The following is a 15113-nucleotide window of genomic DNA, read 5'->3' on the forward strand; positions in this document are numbered from 1 at the left end:
TCACGTCGCCTTTGAGACACTGTGGGAAGCATTACTGTATAAGGGTGATTGTGTGCATGTGTGTGTGTTTTTTAAAGGTGGAAGTGATGAGAAGATGCTGGTGAGGATGGAAAAGTGAAAAAATCCTTTTGCTTTGCATACAAAATCTCTGCTTGTTTGAATCAGTATAATAAAGATCACTATGATGACAAAACCGTGGCTTTTTTGTGATACTATCTGCCTACTGCATCAGGTCAAGTTGCATAAGAATAATTTTTTTCTATAAGAAAATGACAAAGTTACCTGTTATTATATATTGTTGCCTATTTGATAGCAAAGTTAAATATAATTACTCAGTGATGTGCTTAAAATCTAAATTTCATTTTTAGAGTTGATAAATTCTTGGTGACGTTGCGCTGGAAAATTCAGCTGCTCTATATAATCGCAAATAAACTTATCATTATAATATCATAACACAAAGCTTACACACATGCAATTAAAGCAGCAACGGAAGAAATCTCAGCCTGTGTCCTGAAGCTTGTGGAAGATTCATGATGATAAAAAAAACAGTTCCCTAAACAAAGGCAGTGATTGAGATTTAGTACTTCGTCATTTCAATGCATTTATTTATTTATAACAAATATATTCAGGAGAGAGCAAGGTAAGTTAACAAGGGAAAACAACAAACTAAGGAAGTCAGAATGCATATGCTGTATTAAGCAAACACAAATGTATAGAAGACTTGTTAAATTCACTTGCATAAATTCATATTTCAAGATCACATTGTGTAAGTATTATTACAAAAAATATAGTCCATACAAAGCATGTGCACTGCATTCAGATTTAAAGTCATGCCAACTTGAATGCCGTTATAAATTACGGTGAACAAACTCTTCATGTTTCCTCTCCAGCTACCGAGGCTTTCAACATGCACAGAGCTGCCAGCCAACAGTGGGCTCTTTAAGCTTTTTGACAAGCTGATGATTAGGACCGTGTATTCACATTTCTTGTTTAATTGGTATTTATCAATAACTGTGTGTTGTGTGTGTATGTAAAACATTACATCCAGTCGAGCAAAGCTAAAAGACAAAATGATATACTGATGATGATAACGATGGAACTACTTTTTTAACATTTGGGTAGTGTCTAAATCAATCACCTAAGCTGAATGAAATTTGCTGTGGATCCTTGACAGTGCCACTGCTATATATCAGCCTATAAAACAAGGAAACATTAGAACACAAAAATCCCTTTTTGAAAGAATCAATACATGTCATTTACGCATAAATTGAAAGGAATTTAAATCATTTGAATCCACTGAATTTATAAAGCAAATAAAATTGAATCCAAGAAACAGACTCTTGTTAGAAACAATACATTTTTTTTTAAATCAAATATACAGAAAAATGTGCGGAATAATAAACACTATAATGTAACAAGATTCAATTGTAAACATGACCATGTTTGATTACCTATAACAGTCAAATCAATTCAAATGTGAACTACAGTACGTCTACTAAAATACTGTCTACTGATGGTTGATCGACACAAATCAGCATAGCACTTTATAAGCTCAACCCTAAACTCAACTACTGAGAGGTAATCAGGACACGTATTTGATGAACACACACTCTCACTCACACACATGCACACGTTCAATAAAGATATGCACTGGAAGTTCAATTGATAATGATATTGGTAATATGACACATCTTTGAGAACAGTGGCAACTCCAACAGATCCCTTCTACAGTTCATCTGACCCGTCAAGGTTAATATCCATGCACTCTCTTTCTCTCTCTCTCTCTCTCTCTCTCTCTCAGGTGGAGGCAACGTTAACATTAATCTACAAAGGAAGTGAATGACAAAGGATGTTAACGCGGGGCCTGATTGAACAGGGTTTTCCTGCACGCCAGGTTTGATTAAAGAAAAATTCACATTTTAAAGAACAGAGAAAAGATATAGCGGAGCAGGATGGAGTTGTGTTGATGTGTTGTGGTTGTACTGTCAAGATTGTCCAAAGGCGACAGAGAAGTTTCCTTGGGGCGGGACGGCTGGTTTTAGGGGAATGCGGTGGGGTAGAGGCTGAGGGGCTGGCTCTCATTGGTGGGGAGAGGGGACCGGTAGCCCTCGAAGTTTCGGGGAATGCTGCCACTGGTGGAGCCAGAACTATTGCTGAGCGTCTCGATGCTTCCCTCTCTCTGGAGCTCTGCTGCATTCAAGACAGACACACACACACACACACACACACACACACACACACACACAGAGAAAGATAAAGCAAATAACAACATTAAACAAGACTCGCACTGTTAAGCAGGATCACTTCAGTAATTGAAGTCATTAAAGATTTAAATGATTCACTGCATTACTGTAAAATCTCAAGATTAACCTCACGATTAATTAAGCTCACTAGTTATCTGAGGGTGTTGAATTCTTTTAAATATAAATGAAGAGTTTGCAATTTAAGATGATTTGCAATCATCTGAACTTCTAAACAATGTTTCAGCTTTTAGAATAATGGGAAAATGATTATTAACTGTATAAAGAAGTTCTGGTTAATTTAAGTAAATTATAAAATAGAAAGAGATATGACAGTTTGGTGACGGTAAAAATTTATTTATTTATTTTTAACTTTTTATTCCGTAAGGCTGCATTAAATAGATCAAAAGTGACAGTAAAGACTGACATTGTTACAAAAGATTTCTATTTCAAATATAAATATCATTTCTTTGAACTTCTATTCATCATTTTTGTTCAGGAGTCATGAAAAGTGTAAGCTTCCACAAAAATATTAAGCAGCACAACTGTTTTCAACATTGATAATAATAATAAATGTTTCTTGAGCAGCAAATCAGGATATTAGAATGATTTCTGAAGGGTCATGTGACACATTTTTTGATGCATTGGAATAAATGCAGTCTTCTTGAGAATAAGACACTTCTTCTATTCTTCATATATCGTCTTTGTCTGAAATAGTAACCATCAACAGTCCACTTAGGTTCCTGAGTATTTTTCATTAGGATAATCATTGGATGGAATATTGACAAAAACTGTTCTTATGACATGCATATTAAAAATATACCACAAAAATGTTTCTCTGTTGTTTAAAATATCTTTAATATGCGTTGTTTAGTTACCTGTGCAGCCTGAAAAGTTCCTGTGGAAATGTCAACCTCCTTAAAAATGACTGTATAATTCACACACTGCTCAAAACAAGCTGCTTGAAAAGGCAGAGGTACAATGCTATCAGTTTTGGGAAAAATAAAACCATGTTTTATGCTTTCTTGTTATGCTTCCACTTTATTAGATGACTAACGTGAAGGATCTAGAGGGGAAAAAGTGCAATATATATAGGCAAAAACTGAGGAGAATAAATATGTAAAAAAGTTTTTTTCTTTTCTAAGTACATAATAAAATATGTGTGGACATAATGGCCAAAGACTGTGTTTTGGCACCTTGTGGAGAGTGTTATTCTCAGCATGATATGTCTTGTATATGTTGTGGATGTTACATGTTGTTAAACTTTGTCCATTGTATACACAGTCCCGGACAGCAGGGACTAATAACTGCTGAGATATATGCAGTGTTTTAAACATACATCAGATGCAGAATGGTGGTGTCCATAATTTTTCCGTTATTATCTGGTGTGTATACAAAACATTTCAAACACACACACCGTACGGTGCTAAAGCGATAGCAGGGACTGGGTGGCCACATTCCCCCTGATGATTTGCGCTGGTGGGGGAGAAGAGGAGGCACATGCCCCTGTGACAGGTGCTCGTAAATCCTGTTCTACTGGCTCAAAGAGAAAGAAGCGTGCCAGGGAAGAGACGGTGACTCTGCTTTTCCCCATGTGCCCAGTAGATAGCACAGGCTCACAGTGTGGCAGAGCCAAAAGCCGCTCGCACATGGGCATATGCAAATAAACAGTACTTAAATGATGCCACGTGGTGCTGTAGTAATCAGAGGCAGGGCCCACACCTGGACCGGGGAAATGTGCTGGTGTGGAGCGCAGGTGGCGTGTGTTTGTGAATCTGCATGTAAGGGAGAGCGCCAGCAGTGATGCGCTTCCGCTGGAAACTGTGCTCTTGGCCTTAAGTGCAGAGTAAATAATGATGTCACACACTAGGGGCGGACAGTGTGATCAGAATCTTATTTCTTTTACATCACAGTTTACTTATTTTCACTAGACATTTTCATAAAAAATGTCTGTCTGTCTATCTCTCTCTCTCTCTCTCTATATATATACACACACACACACACACACACACACAGTATCTCACAGAAGTGAGTACACCCTCACATTTTTGTAAATATTTTATTATATCTTTTCATGTGACAACACTGAAGAAATGACACTTTGCTACAATGTAGGTTTAGACATTAATGGCTGTGTTGTTGAGTTATTTTGAGGGGACAGCAAATTTACACTGTTATACAAGCTGTACACACACTACTTTACATTGTAGCACAGTGTCATTTCTTCAGTGTTGTCACATGAAAAGATATAATAAAATATTTACAAAAATGTGAGGGGTGTACTCACTTCTGTGAGATACTGTATACTATATATATTGTATACTATATATATATATATATATATATATATATATATAATATATAAATATAGATAATTAGTAAATTGGCAACATCCAATAAATTAAATTATATTTTTAAAATATTTAATTTAAATAGAGAAAACAGAACACATAATGCATAGCGAGGTGTTTTGCATAATCCAGCAGGACTTTTATTGATAAATAATATGGATGCGAGGAGAAAGAGTACCCATTGTAAATTAAATTATATTATTACAATTTTGTAAATAAAATACTTCACAAATTAATAGCACTTCATATAATTAATTATATTATTAAAGTGCTATATACTTATACATAATTATAATTTAACACTTTTCATTTGCATTGTATTTACAGTAAAATACAATCAATTCATTTAATTCTATAATTTCTTGAATTGCCATTTATTTGTAAAGTATTTAATTTATAGTAAAATCCACAATTAATGAATGGTAGCTTATAAAATTAAATATTTTCTTTCTTATTTAGAATTTATTTGGCTTTTATTTGGTGGATGCAAACCAAAGTATAAAAATATTTGTCTAATTAAGTCACACAAAATTATAGATTATAAACTATAATTATTAAATATAAGCAGTAATAAAAAAAACTAAAAAACAGCGGCTTCATATATGCTATGGAGGCTTGTTTCCGACACAGAATAAAAAAAAGTAATTGTGACTTTTTTCTCAGAACTCAGACTTTTTCCAGAGTTTATACCTCACAAATTCTGACTTTTTTTCTTGCAATTCTGAGAACTGTCAGAAAAGCAAGACAAACAATTCTGAGAAAAAAAATCAGAATTGCAAGAAAAAAAGTCAGAATTGTGAGATAAAAAGTCACAATTATATATATATATACATATATATATTTTTTCAAAGTGGAAACAGGCTTGTATACATACAAATATGATTAGATGAGTGGAATGAAACTTAAAAGCTATGAAATCTCCCCCTAAAACTATACGCACATTACACACAGTGTGAAATTCTTTCTGTTTCTATTCCCTCCTCTGCATCACTGCAGGCATGTCTGGGGCCCCTGCGGCAGGCTCCAGCAGAACATAATCAAACAGGCTGGTTTTCGGCAGTAAACGCCAGTCCAGCGTGGCACAGACATTTCTAGATCCTAGAATGCTGTTTGCTGTGGGTAACCAGTACAAGCTTACACATTAGACTCACTCAGTGAAGAACACGACTGAGTGACAGAGAACATGCGGGCACTGAGGGGGAGTCAACTGATCATTAGAAGGAAATCAAACAGGATCAAAGCACATAAACAGCCCTTCATCAGACTGCTGTGCCAGTGTAAATGCCAATGAGAGAGTGGACCCAATTTGTGCCCTCATTATGGGGGAGAGAGTGGGTAAACGGGACAGAGGGCGTAACTTACTGTGATATACACTCTTTAATAGTTCAGTTTCTTGTTTGCGCTTTATTCGTAGCATGGATGCAGCTGGAGTTGATTAGCACACTCGTCATTCTTCTCTCCAGGTCATGTCTCTCTGCCTGACAAGATGGGCTTTTAATAAACCTTGGCTGTCTATGCAGTAGAAACACACTCAAAAAAGTTTGAAATCCATGCTATGTGACTAGAGAAAACAGAATAAAGGGGCGTGGCAACACCCGTAATGCACTTTTAAATTTGGCCACTATCTGTAGTTTTCATGTGATCTCTGGAGCTGTCAAAAGTCCACAGAATAATGCATAGCGAGGTGTTTTGCATAATCCAGCAGGACTTTTACTAATAAATTATATGGATGCGAGGAGAAAGAGTACCCATTGTTAATTTACATTTACTACAGTCATAGTAATTGATTGAGAGATCCACATTAAATTAATTGTGTCACAGAAAATGTATTCAGGTTAAAAATATGTATCAGACAAACATATCAAACATATATCAAGTTGAAATATATCAAATATATATGATGATGTGATGTGATGTGATGTGATATATACTGTATGATGATGTTACTGATAATTTCCTTGTATCATGCATGCTGCGTATTACTGATATTAATTACATGGCTCCGCGTTATCGTCCGGGCAGAACTATTGTTCCAGCCACCAAAGACAGATTCACAAATAACCTGCCTGATTTATCTCAACTGCTCTGTGTACCCATAAATACACATGAACTAGACGAAATGACTAGCAACATGGGCACTATCTTCTCTAACACATTAGAAGCTGTTGCCCCCCTCAAATTGAAAAAGGTTAGAGAAAAACGTACTGCAGCAGAAGAACCGCTTCTCAATATTATTAACTCATCGTTATCTTTAGGTCACGTCCCAAAACCATTCAAGCTGGCGGTTATTAAGCCTCTTATTAAGAAACCACAACTAGATTCTAATGAACTGGCAAATTACAGACCCATTTCAAATCTTCCGTTTGTCTAAAATTTTAGAAAAAGTTGTGTCTGCTCAATTGTGCTCCTTCTTGCAAAAAAATTATCTTTATGAAGAATTTCAGTCAGGTTTCAGGCCTCACCATAGTACAGAAACGGCACTTGTTAAAATTACAAATGACTTGCTTCTTGCTTCAGACCAAGGCTGCATCTCATTGCTAGTATTACTTGATCTTAGTGCTGCGTTCGACACTATAGACCACGATATACTCATAGATTGATTACAAAACTATACTGGTATTCAAGGGCAGGCTTTAAGATGGTTTAGATCCTACCTGTCCGATCGCTACCACTTTGTTCATTTAAATGGGGAGGCATCTCAATTATCACCAGTAAAGTATGGAGTACCACAAGGATCTGTCCTAGGTCCTCTGCTATTTTCGATATACACGTTGCCTCTTGGTAATATTATTAGAAAATACGGGATTAGTTTTCATTGTTATGCTGATGATACTCAACTATATATCTCAACAAGACCAGATGAAACTTCTCAACTATCTAAGCTAATAGATTGTGTAAAAAATTTAAAAGATTGGATGATAATTTCCTCCTATTAAATTCAGATAAGACAGAGATATTACTTATTGGACCAAAAAACATTAGACAGAATCTCTTGGATTACAATTTACAACTAGACGGATGCACTGTTACGTCCTCTAAAGTAAAAAATCTGGGTGTTATATTAATTAGACAGCAACTTGTCCTTTGAAAATCATATTTCCCATGTTACAAAAACAGCATTCTTCCATCTTAGAAACATTGCCAAGCTTCGAAACATGCTACCTGTTTCTGATGCAGAAAAGCTAGTTCATGCATTCATGACCTCTAGACTGGACTATTGTAATGCACTGCTAGCTGGTTGTCCTGCATCTTCAATAAACAAGCTACAGATAAATGCAGCGGCTAGAGTTCTTACCAGGTCAAGAAAATATGATCATATTACCCCAATTTTACAGTCTCTGCACTGGCTACCTATTAAGTTCCGTATCATTTACAAAATATAATTACTTGCCTATAAGGCCCTAAATGGTTTAGCTCCTGCGTACCTAACTTGTCTTCTACCATGCTACAATCCAACCCGCTCCCTAAGGTCACAAAACTCTGGACTTTTGGTAGTACCTAGGATAGCAAAGTCCACTAAAGGAGGTAGAGCTTTTTCACATTTGGCTCCCAAACTCTGGAATAGCCTTCCTGAGAATGTTCGGGGTTCAGACACACTCTCTCTGTTTAAATATTGATTAAAGGCACATCTCTTTAGCCAAGCATTCACATAATGCATCTTATAATCTTGTACTGCAGTTATATCTGATCAAATGTACATTATTATTATTCTTTAGCTTTGGTTGAACAAATAATTTTTGCTTAGATGGAACAGCAGCTACGCTAATTATGTCTCTATTTGTTTCTCTGTTTCTGGGATTAACATCCCATGATAACTAGGAATTACAGAAGCTTCAGTCTGGATCCAACCCTTAAATGATCTGAGATGACCGAACACCTGAGAAAAGATGATGCCAACCCCTCAGAGGACCTCAGAGGATGCCAAAGCTCAGACAACTTTTTGCCATAAGTTAAATATATTAAGTTTCTGCAATATATAAATATATTGTGGAAACTTAATTTCCTGTAGAGCTGCTTTGCAATGATTTGTATCGTAAAAAGCGCTATACAAATAAACTTGAAACGCTAATGTATAAAACAATGTAAACTATTTGACTAAAGAAAAAAGAAATTGTGAGATACGCTGTTTAATAATAATAATAAACAAACTCAAATTAATATTAACAACAACAATAAAAACAATAATAAAATGAATAATAATGATCTGAATTACTATTATTAACATAATAATAATAATAATCATCATCATCAGAATTATTATTAATATTACTACTACTACTAATTCTGATCTCCAAGCAAGATACTAGATATGTTTGTACTCCCACATTTGTAGCATTCATCACTGAGCACAAGCAGAAACATTTGGCTAAAGAACAAAGAAAAAAAAATTCTGTGAGGTACACTGTGTTTAATAATATTAATCATAAAATCTAATTAATAAGTCAATTCAATATTATTTGTATAGCGCTTTTAACAATGCAAACTGTGTCAAAGCAGCTTTACATCGGCTTAATATAAAGCTGGGTGGCTTTATATCAGCTTTACAGTATTTAGACGGGGAAATAGTTTGTCGAAATAGTGTCATTCTCCTCTGGCCAGACAAACTCAGCAGTTTAAATCTAGGCTTTGATAATAATATTAACAACAATAAAAAGGATAAAATGAATACTAATGATCTGAATTACTATTATTGACATAATAATAATAATCTGAATTACTACTGCTAATACTAATTCTGATCTCCAATCAAGATGCTGGATATGTTTGCACTATGTTTGTACTCTCACATTTCTAGGATTCCACATAGAACAGAAGCAGACCTAATTGCACCCTCAACAAAAATACTACATGTTCTGGTAAGCACACACATACACACAGAGTCGATAGTTATTTCACAGCCACTCTGAGATTATCAATCAAATGAAAAGCTGGCATTAAGGGAACCATCTTCTTAAAACGTGGGCATTAGCAACACACCAGCTGAGGGGCATTGTGAGTATGTATGGGTCATATTATTGTGACAGGGCCTCATCCTGTATCCAGTTTACCCATTCTGTCTGGGCTATAAATAGTTGTGTGTGTGTGTGTGTGTTTGAGAGAGAGAGAGAGAGAGAGTCGTTGCCAAACTGACAAGACCCTATCAGAATAGATGGAAGGCATAAGCCCCGCCTACATGTAAAAGTCCATATTTCGTGGTCATTACAGAATGAGCTTTCATGAGCAGTGCAGGTAAAGGTGGCCGGCCTCCATTATGCTTTCAATTACTTATAATGAAAACCTACTGTAACCTCTGATGCCCTGGCACATACCATCCTCCAGCAAGGACACATTTCTCATTTACTCATTAGAAACAGAGCCGCGCTATTGGTGGAGGCCATGGTGATGCGTGTGAGGGACCAGACATCCTCTCACTGCATACAGACGGCCTGGAGGGTATAAACATAAGACAGACCAAATGGAGTCTATTGCTTCAAGATAATTTCACAAAAAGTGCTTTTCAATACTATCGACCACCCTAGCAACCAGCAAGCAAGAAAGAAATCAAGTGAGTGAGTGCTAAAAAGTAGGACTGCTGCAGAAGGTAATGTGAGTTATGAATGATAAAACTTACAGTGCTAAAAAATTAATCACACGACGATAACCACGCACAAACTCTCAGATCTCACGTTGCTGCCATGTTTCTAACTAGAGGAGAGTGAGTTGAGTGCGTGTTAAAATGAAAGCATATTCATGTTCCTGCATGTAATGTCCGAACTCAACGAGGCTCTAGTGTAGCATTACCACAAGAGGTGTGAATGACTCTCCACACATATACTTATGGGCTTACAAGATTCATTTTCTTCTATTCTTTTTCCTTCCCTCACTTTCACTGAAATAACACCAAGGTGATAAATGAGTCGGAAGAGCCAGAGAAAATGTTTCTAGGAAATGTGAGAGGAAACATTGTCCTCAGACATAAGATGCTAACGTCTGCCATATCTGATGCATCAGCTGCTTGTGCTGTTCTACAAAAGCAGAATATGAACTAGATTTTTACATTGGCTGGAGAAAATGTGAAATGAGAAAACAGTCTTTGCTTGTGCAAAGCTCACTGGCACAATGCTAGAGTGTTCTGGGTGGTTGGCAGGGCATCGCTATGCAGTTGCTAAAGTGTTTGGACTGATAATTTACATCATTAACTACAGATCTACTGAAAGCCCTGGGGTTGTTAAACAATTGTATATACAGTACCGTGAAAAGGTTTTTGCCCCCTTCCTGTTTTTTTTTTTATTTTTTGCATATTTGTCACACTTAAAAGATTCAGATCATCAAACAAATTTTAATATTACACAAAGATAATGTAAGTAAATACAAAATGCAGTTTTTAAATTATGATTTAATTTATTAAGGGAAAAGAGCTGTTCAAACCTACCTGGCCCTACGTGAAAAAAGCCATTGCCCCCTCCTGTTAAGTCATGAAAGAACTGTGATTAACCACATTATTTTAGAAAGCCTAGTTAGATTTCACTAGCCACACACAGGCCTGATTACTGCCAGATTTGTTGAATCAAGAAATCACTTAAATAGAACCTGTCTGACAAAGTGAAGCATGCTTAAAGAGTAACACATCATGCCGCGATCTAAAGAAATTCAAGAACAGATGAGAAATAAAATAGTTGACATGTATCAGTCTGGAAAGTGGGATAAAGCCATTCCACACAATAATCCACAAATGGAGAAAACTTGGGACAGTGGTGAACCTTCCCAGGAGTAGCCGGCCTACCAAAATTACTCCAAGAGCGCAACGACAAAGGTTTTGGAGTAGCCAAATCAAAGTCTTTAATCCGATTGAGATGCTGTGGCATGACCTTAAACAGTCCATTCATGCTCAAAAACCCTCCAATGTGGCTGAATTAAAACAATTAAAACAAGACTGCTGCAAAAGGTGGCACAACCAGTTATTAGATTTAGGGGGCAATTACTTTTTCAATTGACTCTCTGTGGTCATTAAAAATCCCAAGATGTCTTTCAAAAAGAGTAGAGGTGTGACCTCGGCATCCTGGCCAAATTTCCCCATTGGTCTCTGACCATCATGGCCTCCTAATCATCCCTTACATTGATTGGCTTCATCACTCTGTCTCCTCTCCACCAGTAAGCTGGTGTGTGGTGGGCGTTCTGGCGCACTATGGCTGCCGTCGCATCATCCAGGTGGATGCTGCACACTGGTGGTGGACGAGGAGACACCACCCCTCTCAATGTAGAGCGCTTTGAGTGCTTAGAAAAGCAGAAAAGCGCTATATAAATGTAATGAATTATTATTATTATTATTATTTTTCACATAGTGCCAGGCAGGTTTGGACAGATTTCCCTTAACAAACAAAACTTGTGATTTTAATAATGCATTAGGAAATGCTGAAATTAACATTAAGATTAATAAATGCTTTAGAAGTATTGTTCATTCTTAGTTCATATTAACTAATGTTAACTAATGAACCTTATTGTGAAGTGTTACCAAAAATCTTACTGAACCCAAACGTTGAATGATGTATTCAAATTTAAAATCAGTGGGAAAATATAATTGATTTAATATTGTTGTTTACAAGTATGACATTATCAATATAGTATTTTAAAAGTTGAAAGCTGCTAAATATTCAGATATACACTGCTGTTCAAAAGTTTGGGATTAGTAAGATTTTAGGAAGATGTTTTTAAAAGATTCTTATGCTCATCAAGGCTGTATTTATTTGATCAAAAATACAGAAAAAATTAATTCTTAATTCTTTTACTCTGTAAAATATTATTGCAATTTAAAATAACAGTTTTCTATTTTAATATACTTAAAAACATAATTTATTCCTGTGAAGCAAAGCTGAATTTTCAGCATCATTACTCCAGTCTTCAGTGTCACATGATTCTTCAGAAATCATTCTAATATTCTGATTTATTCAGTGTTGGAAACAGTTGTGCTGCTTAATATGTTTTTGGACCTGTGATACTTTTTTCAGGATTATTTGATAAATAAAAAGTTCAAAAGAACAGTGTTTTTTTTTTTTCAAAATAGACATTTTGTATTACAATAAACACAACTATTCAGAAGTTTGGGGTCATTTTTTTCTTTTTTTTAAAGAAATTAATACTTTTATACAGCAAGGATGTTATAAATGGATAAAAAGTGATAGTAAAGACTTATATTGTTAGAAAAGATAAATACTGTACTTTTTATTTATCAAAGAATCAAATAAAGTATCACAGGTTCCCAAAAAATATTAAGCAGCACAAGTTTCAACACTGATAATAAATCGGCATATTAAAATGATTTCTGAAGGATCATGTGACACTGAAAACTGGAGTAATGGCTGGTGAAAATTCAGCGCTGCATCACAGAAATAAATTATATTTTAAAGTATATTAAAATAGGAAACCAATATTTGAAATTGCAATAATATTTCACAATACTATAATTTTTTCTGTATTTTTATTCAATACAGCCTTGATGAGCATAAGAGACATTTACATTTACATTTATGCATTTAGCAGACGCTTTTATCCAAAGCGACTTACATTGCATTCAAGTTATAGTTTTTACATTTTATCAGCTCTTGCTTTCCCTGGGACTCGAACCCATGACCTTAGCGTTGCTAGCGCCATGCTCTACTATTTGAGCTAAAAAACATAAAAAATCTTACTGATCCCAAACTTTTGAACGGCAGTGTATACAGAAGTTGTCGACGTAGTTTGTAAAAAGTTCAAATAATAGACTGATGGCTTTAATAGAAGTACAGTGGTGTGAAAAAGTTTTTGCCCCTTTCCTCTTTTTTTTGCATATTTGTCACACTTGAATGATTCAGGTCATCAACTAATTTTAGTATTACACAAAGATAACCCGAGTAAATAATGAATTCGAAATAATGAATTAATTTATTAATATTAGTTAATGCACTGTGAACTAACATGAACAAACAATGAACAACTATATTTTAATTAACATTAACAAAAATTAATAGTGTAATAAATGTAGTTCATTGTTCGTTCGTGTTAATTAATACATTAACTAATGTTAACAAATGACACCTTATTGTAAAGTGTTACTGATTTTTTAAATCAAATATTAAAAGTACACAAAAAAAGCTATTATTTCTAATATGCCGATTTGCTGCTCAAGAACATTCTTATTATTATCATTAAAAATAGTTGTGCTGCTTAATATTATTTGTGGAAACCGTTATACTTACTTTCTTTTTCTTTTCTTTAATGAACAAAGTTCAAAAGAACAGCAATTTTTTGAAATGGTAATCTTCTGTAACATTATAAATGTGTTCATTTTGATCAAATTAATGTATCCTTGCTGAATTGAAAATATTAATTTCTCATTCATAATTCTAATTAAAGATGCCAAGCACGTTGTACCTTTTTTAAATATTTTGCTTTAAAATCTAATTTGTAATGTTGTGACTCACCCATGGGTCATACCTTATAACTCTTACATTATGAATCTCGATGGAAAAAATGAATGAGAAAAATACTTCCAGAGTGGGCGGACTTGGTTACACTTTATAGGGATTCTTGTCTTAGCAACACCACTAATGACTCTCAAATGATTTCTTTTGTAATTCAATTGGTTTATTTAAACTGTTTCTGAATAGTATACAGTGATAGCAAACTTTCCAAATGTGCTAAATGGACTAAACATGGCCAAATCCATTAAGATAACAAACAACTGACTTCGTATTTATCACACAGGCTACAACTAGACCACAGCCTCTGAATAAAAACCCAAGTCAAACAAAACCACTCAGATTCTGCCAGCATTAAGAAGGTCTATTACTGCTAGCAGAGTAATTGGTTAAATAGTTGCTCAAGACGCAGGTCTCAAATTTAAGCCAGTGGGATGGAAGGCTCATGCCATTTACAATTACAAACCACTCAGGCTGGTGGCTTAATTTGAGTTTTGATTCAATTAGTTGATTTAATTGCTGTCCATATTGCTTTATGTCTCTTTGACTGATGGGCACAGTCAATGTGACGACCGCGGAGCCGTACGCCATGCCAAGCATCCTAACACACACACGCAAGTCTTGTTGATGGAGTTAGGTTCATTAAAGCCCTGTAGCCCAAGGAGGAATCCTGCACTCAGCTGGTCTTTCACTGAAAAGCACCACTGCTCACTCACTCACCCTGAAGCTCAAGCTCGCACGTGCTCGCCAACACCAAACCGGACGTTCATCTACCAGCCACAAACAGCAATGTGTTTTCTGCTTTGCATAATTGCCATTTTGCTTTGCATTAGTCAGATCATCACTAAGCAATTAAATAATAGCACTAAATGATGTTGTCCTCTTTGAGCGCACAATCACCTGAAAGTGTTGCCTCTAGAGGAAGAAAGAGAGAAAATGTTTATTCACAGCTCCGAGAGAGGCGTGCATGAGTGCTTTCCTAAGTGTGAGGCCATTAGGGAACTGTGTGTGTGTGAAAGAGAGGCAGCGGCGCAGACAGCGACAGTCACACTCTCTCTTCTCTTTTCACTTTCCTGGAAAGTGCTGCA

At 35.5% G+C, this 15113-nt stretch overlaps 1 protein-coding gene across 2 annotated transcripts in view; it reads right to left on the reverse strand.

Annotated features, from left to right (window-relative positions):
* Positions 1-582: 582 nt before the first annotated feature.
* Positions 583-15113, reverse strand: part of LOC306853973 (BCAS3 microtubule associated cell migration factor) — a 252960-nt gene continuing 238429 nt past the window's right edge. Inside the window, exon 24 of one of the 2 annotated variants that reach the window (XM_079391712.1) lies at positions 583-2190. In XM_079391712.1, the coding sequence (XP_079247838.1) occupies positions 2039-2190 (152 nt within the window). In that variant the 3' untranslated portion in view covers positions 583-2038. The remainder of the gene's footprint in view (positions 2191-15113) is intronic. The other variant, XM_079391713.1, reaches the window with a different exon arrangement.

Source organism: Barbus barbus, assembly GCF_936440315.1.
Source record: "Barbus barbus genome assembly, chromosome: 34".
In the NCBI taxonomy this organism is placed as follows: domain Eukaryota; kingdom Metazoa; phylum Chordata; class Actinopteri; order Cypriniformes; family Cyprinidae; genus Barbus; species Barbus barbus.